At 44.4% G+C, this 8,239-nt stretch overlaps 1 protein-coding gene across 1 annotated transcript in view; it reads left to right on the forward strand.

Annotated features, from left to right (window-relative positions):
• The window catches only part of LOC142583067 (uncharacterized), a 99,437-nt gene extending 91,418 nt beyond the window's left edge, over window positions 1–8,019 (forward strand). The window contains exon 2 of the mRNA XM_075693352.1: window positions 6,916–8,019. Within this exon, the coding sequence (XP_075549467.1) occupies window positions 6,916–7,043 (128 nt within the window). The 3' untranslated portion in view covers window positions 7,044–8,019. The remainder of the gene's footprint in view (window positions 1–6,915) is intronic.
• Window positions 8,020–8,239: the final 220 nt, after the last annotated feature.

The raw sequence follows: 8,239 nt of genomic DNA on the forward strand, positions 1-8,239 counted from the left end.
GTCCCCTCGTTGGGCTCTGTGGTGTGCGGTCGGCGCTGTTACCGAACATAGACATTTTTTATGGCAGCGCAAACCTCTGTCGTCTATTATCGGCGTCTTAAAAGGTTGCGCACTGAAGCACCATTCCAATTTTCCTTTCGGAGCAACGCTCCATCTTTTCCCAAGTACTATGTAATCCAGAGTGAAAGCAACATGCCAGTAAGAAAGCTCTCTCCATTCGTTGTAGCCAAATGCCTGAAAGAAAAAAATTGGACCCGCATACAAAGCCTCCAAAATATCTAGTGGGGACCTCCTCTTAGAACTAAATGATAAAGATCAAGCAGAGAAGCTCTCTGACCTTACCAGTATTGGTGACACGACAGTGGCAGTGTCAGCCCACAGAACACTTAATACAAGCAGGGGAGTGATATCTGAAGAATACTTTATTGGCTTTAGCGACAAGGAACTCCTTGAGGGTTTCCAAGAATAAAACGTGACGAAAGTACAAAGAATTGTCATCCGCAGAAATGACCAAGAAATCCCCACCAAACATGTTATACTCACCTTCGGAACAAGCGTAATACCTACTTCGCTCGATGCCGGCTATGTTAAAGTCAATGTGAGACCATATATCCCAAACTCCAGATGATGCTTCAAGTACCAAAGGTTCGGACGTACTTCAGATGCATGCCGAGGCCAAACAACCTGTGCTAAATGCAGCTCCAATGATGATCAATCTGACAACTGCACCTCTTCGCCACATTGTGTTAACTGCAAAGGAGATCATCCAGGTTACTCGTGGTCTTGCCCTTGCTGGAATAAAGAAAAAGAAGTGATTGCACTAACTGTTAAGAAAAAAATCTCGTTCTATGAAGCCAGAAAGCGGCTATCGTACCTTCCACGAAAAAGTTATGCCAATGTGACGCAGATGGGGGCAGAGTCACAGAGGCTTCAGGAGTCCTCCGTGCCCACGCGCAGTGGTGCCGCAGTGACCCCTCCCGCCCCCTGTGGTGGAAGCAGCTGACGCTGCTCCATCCTCTTCAAAGTCCCTGCAGACACCAGTCCTGCAGGGCCCTAAGATCAAGCGAAATCCAAGGCCCGAGACACGTGTCTCGGCGCCAAACTCTCGGTGCTCCAGTGCCTCAGAGAGAGCGATGGAGGTCGACGTAAAAACCCCGGTGTCATCGGCACGGAAGAACAAGTGCTCTATCAAGCGCTGAAAGAGGGACAAAGTCCCAATAACCTCTCTAAATAAGAAAGAGACAATTTCAATGTTATCGCTCCTTTGTATTATCCTTTTTAAATCCATGTCACCTAACATCTCACCTCTTATTCTTTCCGTAGCGCCATTTCTTACCCTTCAAAATCAAAATGGCTTTTATTATCCATTGGAATTGTAGAGGTCTCATGCACAATCTAGGTGACATCAAAGACATCATCAACAGCTTTTCACCAGTTGCTCTGTGTCTCCAGGAAACAAATCTCATTGCAAAAAATAGTCAAATTCTCAAAGGCTTCGCTGTTATCCGAAGGAACCGCGAATGTTCCAGCCGTTTTTCAGGTAGAGTGGCTATAGTTGTGAAGGGTGGCATTCCTACCCGAAATATCCAATTGAATACAACTTTAGAAGCCGTAGCTGCCACCATTCTGTCTTACAAAACCATCACCATTTGCTCACTGTATATTTCACCCCACACCCATTTCACTACTAAACAGTTAGAAAATTTAACAGAGCAATTACCGGAACCATTTGTTTTAGTAGGGGATTTTACTGCTCATTGTACTTTTTGGGGCAGTGTCAAAACTGACCAAAGAGGACAGCTGGTTGAAGATTTGACATTATCTAGTTGTATCTGCTTTTTAAATTGAGGTGCCCCAACCTACTTTTCACCAACTTCCCGCAATTTTAGTTGTTTAGATTTAGCTTTTTGCTCACCATCTCTTTTTATTGATCTTAAATTGGAGGCCCTCGACACGTCATATGGTAGGGAACACTTACCCGCAGTCATTAAACTCTTATCATCACCACCAACCTTAAGCACTAGGCCACGCCGATGAAAATTTCGGCTCGCAAACTGGCCGGTTTTTACGGATAACTCGAAACTGGAAGATGTCTTTTCGCCAGACCTAAGCGTTCATGAACTTAACAAAACATTCACTGATGTAATAACCCCAGCGGTAGAAAAGGCGATACCACAGTCATCGGGTATTGTGTGCAAGAAGCTAAACCCCTGGTGGACAAAGGAGTGTTCCGACGCTAAAAAAGAACAAAATAAAGCCTGGGGAATCCTACGGAGGTACCCCACCTATGCCTACCTGCTAAACTTCAAACAAGCCAAAGCCAAAACAGGATTCATTCGAAGACAGACAGAAAAATAATTATGGCAAAAACATATATCTTCAATTAATAGTACGGTCACATCGAAACGAATCTGGGACCAGGTGAGGAAATTTAGAGGAGAGTACTCATCTTACACAATACCACTATTTACATGTACAGGCCCACAAACAACACTAAAGGACCAGGCCAACTCATTTGCTGAACACATTTACAACATCTCCAGCTCAGCACACTATTCAAATTCATTCTTAAAATATAAAGAATCGACGGAGAAACACAGACTTCCCACCACTGGGGCTTCAGCTGAACTGTATAATAACCCCCTCACAATACATGAATTGAACAGACTTCTCTCTGCCGGTAAAAAAATGGCAGCAGGTCTTGACCGTGTCCACTACACAATGCTGGCACACCTCCCTCAAACATCGGTAGGGGCACTTCTTAAATTTTTCAATAAGATATGGGAGTCTGGGGTAATGCCCACAGATTGGAAAAAATGCGGTAGTAGTGCCTTTTCTAAAATCTCGTAAAGCCGCAACATCCCCTAGCACCTATAGACCACTCGCATTAACAAGCTGTCTAGCCAAATCTTATGACAGCATCATAAACATAAGACTCATATTCATCCTTGAAACAAGACGCCTAATAGACATGCAACAATACGGATACAGAAAGGGCTGCTCCACCACTGACCATCTTGTGCGACTAGAACAGGAAATACGTGACGCGTTTCTACACAAACAATACAGTCTCACGGTTTTCTTCGATTTAGAAAAGGCGTATGATACGACGTGGCGATATGGAATCTTGAAAGACCTGGCTGACCTGGGAATCCGGGGCAGAATGCTAAATTGTCTATGTGATTTAATGTCAAATAGAGCATTTCAAGTACGTCTCGGCACAATACTTTCACGCACATTTATACAAGAAAATGGCGTTCCAGAAGATTGCATTCTGAGCACGACACTTTTCATAGTAAAAATGAACTCTGCTAATAAGATCATCCCGTCCTCTTTTATGCACTTATTATATGTCGACGACTTGCAAGTGGCTTGCCGCGCTTCAAATCTACCCACTTGCGAAAGACAACTACAAATAGCGATAAGTAATCTCACACAATGGGCTGACAAAAATGGTTTCCGTTTTTCAACCCACAAAACTGTTACAGTTCTCTTTTCCCAGAAGCGAGGATTACACTGCACTCCAGTTCTCACATTGTATGGTACACCGCTGCCAGTCAAAGACTACAAATTTTTAGCCGTAACTTTTGACACAGAACTGAATTTCCTAGCCCACATTATCACAACGAAAATTAAAGCAAATAAAGCACTATATATCATTAACGTTTTATCGCACAAGCACTGGGTATCTGACCGAACATGTCTATTACGTATATACCGGTCTCTTATACCTTGCATACTCGACTACGGTAGTATAGGTTATGGTGCAGCTAGGCAGTCCTACAGTAAGCGACTTGATCCAGTTAAGAATCTCGGCGTAGGACTGGAGAGCGGTGCCTACAGAACGTCACTTGTCTAAAGTTTATACGTTGACTGCAATGAGCCTTCCTTACAGCTCCGCAGAGCACTACTTATACTTCCCTATGTGCTGAGAATTCAGTCATTACCACAACATATATGCTACAGCATCGTACCATAGTGCAAATTACGGGTACACTACACAAACAAACCGAACATGATTCGGCCACCTACGACACGAAGAATACTGTCAGACTTAAGATGTTTCTCATGAGGCCCTGCAGGTTGCCTCGCCGCCTATCGTAAACTGCTGTCTCTACCGAGACTGTTAAACATTACTTTAGTTTTCTGCAGATTAATTTTTAGACCCACCCTTCTGCTTTGCCTCACCAGATCAGTGAGTATGCGTTGCATTTGGTCTCCTGAGTTACTAAGCAAGCCAATATCATCAGCGAATCGCAAGTTACTAAGGTATTCTTTATTAACTCTTATCCCCAATTCTTCCCAATCCAGGTCTCTGAATACCTCGTGTAAACACGCTGTGAATATCATTGGAGACATCGTATCTCCCTGCCTGACTCCTTTTTTTAATGGGATTTTGTTGCTTTCTTTATCGAGGACTACGGTAGCTTTGGAGCCGCTATATATATGTTTCAGTATGTTTACATAAGGCTCGTCTACACCCTGATTCCGTAACGTCTCCATGACTGCTGAGGTTTCCATAGAATCAAGCGCTTTCTCGTAAGGTATGAAAGCTATATATAACGGTTGGTTATATTCCGCACATTTCTCTATCACCTGATTGATAGTGTGAATATGGTCTATTGCTGAGTAGCCTTTACGGAATCCTGCCTTGTCAATTGGTTGACAGAAGTCTAAGGCGTTCCTGATTCTATTTGCGATTGCCTTAGTAAATATTTTGTAGGCAACGCGCAGTAAGCTTATCGGTCTATAATTTTTGAAGTCTTTGGCGTCTTCTTTCGTATGGATTAGGATTATGTTAGCGTTCTTCCAAGATTCCGGTACGCTCAAGGTCATGAGGCATTGCGTATACAGGGTGGCTAGTTTTTCTAGAACAACCTGTCCCCCATCCTTCAACAAATCTGCTGTTACATGATCCTCCCCAGCTGCCTTCCCCCTTTGCATAGCTCCCAAGGCTTTCTTTACTTATTTCGGCGTTACCTGTGGGATTTAGAATTCTTTTAGACGATTCTCTTTTCCATAATAGTCGTGGGTGCTACTGGTACTGTATAAATCTCTATAGAACTGCTCAGCCACATGAACTATCTCATCCATATTAGTAATGATATTGCCGGCTTTGTCTCTTAACGCATACATCTGACTCTTGCCAATTCCTAGTTTCTTCTTCACTGCTTTAAGGCTTCCTCCGTTCCTGAGAGCATGTTCAATTCTATCCATATTATACTTCCTTATGTCAGCTGCCTTACGCTTGTTCATTACGCAAACAGCACTTTCATACAAAGACAGTATACGAGCGATTCATAGGGCCCTGACATCAAAGTGGCAACTACAAAGGGACTCTTACATAAATAACAAGGTACACACTATAAAACACTTGCTTGGCGAGTGGAAGTCGTGCAGTCATCAGCAACGCTTCTATGAGGTGACCCTCTGTCAACTTCGAATAGGGCATACACACCTCACACACAATTTTCCACTTCAAAACGAAAACCCGCCAGCTTGCGAGATGTGCCATGAGCCACTCACAGTACTGCACATTATTATGACATGTCCAAACAGTGAAACACAGAGGCGGAAGCTCTTACAGAATCACCATAACTTACACATACCTTTACACCCCGCCTCAATATTCGGAGATGAACGGCTAGTGCCCTTCACTGACTTCTTGAGCTTTTTAGAAGAAACCGGTTTTTTGCACAGGCTCTAATCTAAGGCAGCTTTCGCTGCTTTAACATTTTATTTCTTAATATCTTGAGGCTGGTGTAGCATGGCCTTATCGCTTTTGCGCCATTAAACCGAAATTAACAAACTTTTGCTTAATGAAGGCCAGGTGTTGAGAAAACTTAAGGATAGAATGTAATTTGATGCCCAAAATGATACACAGTCGCAGACGGGAATGTCATGACCATCTAGAGCTATCTGAGGCAAGCCAGGTAGTATTCTTTGGCTAGAACGGAAAATCATGAATAGAACGGAAAATTATGAAAATCAGTTGACTAAGGAAGTGCGATTGCAGGCTGCGTAACATAGAAAAAAAGCATACAATGCCTCTCCGCTCACCGGGAAGTGCATTTGCGGGGTCGGGTTGCCCAAAGTGTATCGCTATTTACGCAGGAGGTAAAAATGTCCTGTCCGGAACCACTTGGACGGGCTACAGTAACCTTGTGAAAAGGTAGTGAGCAAGGGAGGCCTGAGCAAGTGTGTCTCATTTATTTGTGGGCATTTCACGAGCATGGCCCAACAGTCCACCTAGTACAGAAACGCGTGAGGTGAAAGGCAGAACGCCTGTAATTATCGTTCGTGGTACAAAAGTGCAACAAGGGAACTCCTTTGCAAACATCTGTGTAATATTATTGTCTAGTGTCTGGGATTTGATATGCGGCGCCAATTTGTGTCTTAACCCTATTTGAAATACCCCGCCGCTGTTTATGAGTGGGCGTAGCACTCTACGGCTAGGCATGAGGTCGTGGAAGCCGCACTGCAGTGGGAGGGGCATTGTAACACTCGTGTGCCTAGCTTTCAGCGCGCCGTAAAGAACCTCAAAGGGTCAAAGTATCCGAGAGCACTGGTTCACAGGGACTCATTATAGCAGCTATGTTTCATTTAGACGTTGGACCCAGTGAATATGATTCGAAATCAGCTTGCGTGCAGTGAGAGGAATCCCTGTACAGTGAGAACTTTCACTCCAACATCAAACATAAGAAAATAAACATGCTTTTCCATATAATAAGGTACCTGAGAACAATGCCCATCTTCTTGACTTGGCTCTCCACACTGCAGACGCGGCATACTCCATCTTGACATTTTTCCCTCGCGATATGCAAAAAAATAAATGAGCGAAGGAAAGGAAGGCATGGATTTGTGAAAATTTTGCTTAACAGGTGTCCTGTTTTGTTTTATATTTCGTCTTCGCAGTACGCAAGGAAAACGAGGTGATGTTCCGGATTCCGACACCACCGCCTGGATTGCTGTCTTCCACAAGGTCAGCGGTCACAGCATTGCGAGAAAACACAACCATGGCCAGTCTCACGGCCGCCGGCTGAAGTCAACCCGGGCTTTGCCTCGCTTGGAATCTCAATTATCTTCAGGGCTGGCAGGCTCGGGAGAGCCGCTGACCTTGGCTTGATCGGCCGGGCATGTCTTGGTGCCGTCCAGGATAGGCGCTCAGTGCCACCAGCTACGGCAGGCGCTTTGATCACCCTGAGAACGTGGTGGCATTGGATCGCTGTTTGATTGTAGCCACACAGCCTTCGTTTATATTTGCCGTACTCATCGATGGCAAATTAGAGGAGGCAATGCTCAGTGAGAAATTGTCGTTGTAGCACAGCAAGGTTGTAACTCGCGGTTTTTTTTCTTTGTCACTGTGCTACGGATGATTGTCCAGACACTGTTAGCGTTCCGTGACATGTGTTTGATGGACAGTCTTGCTATCTAGGGGACGTATTGTGCACTCGCATAATTACTGTCCAGCTGTGCAGCTATGGCGGACTGCTGGCAATACGATCTGGGTTAGCCGACGAGCCACTGAAGCATTAGTAGGTGGGCCGAGTCCTTGACGGCAATCAATTTTAGCCAATGAAAAGGAGATATACAGAAGATCATTGTTGTCAGCCACTTTGCACGCACGGTCTACACAATATATACTCCTCTGAACGTGCTTACTATCTTCGTACGAACAAAATGTGGCCTGTGGTGTTGCAACGAGCGTTGTTGTTGTTATTTTAACCATGTTGTAAGAACGGTCTCTTCACGTTTAGAGTTAGAGCATGTAACGACATCTCGTTTCTAATAACGGATATTGAGCCGCTTGACAGATGGGCTGCTGCACTTTTATCTGCAGCAGTGAGAAGGGTGCCAAGAACCGTGAATTGGTCAGGTCACGATCTAGAGTATGTCGCTTGAGCGTTCGGCTTTCTCTTTGCCGTAGTAAGACTGTAGCCAGCCATTAGCGGCTGAGTTGCAATGCCATGCTTGTTAGGAAAATAAATGACGCACCGTCTCGTGCATATCATAAAGGAAGTAACTCTATCGTGCTTATTTATTTGTCATATCGATGATTGCTGTTTGCTTGTTGTGAGAGCTGTGGCTGTCTGTTTTTCTTGCAGCAGTTCGAGAATAAAAACAGCTTCGGTGTCTTACACAACTCACTGCATATTGGCGTAATGTTTAGAAAGGTGGGGACTGAAATGCATCCATTGGTTATTTGCAATCTTTTATAGAACCCCATACGACGTTTATC

Source organism: Dermacentor variabilis, chromosome 5, assembly GCF_050947875.1.
Source record: "Dermacentor variabilis isolate Ectoservices chromosome 5, ASM5094787v1, whole genome shotgun sequence".
Lineage (NCBI taxonomy): Eukaryota > Metazoa > Arthropoda > Arachnida > Ixodida > Ixodidae > Dermacentor > Dermacentor variabilis.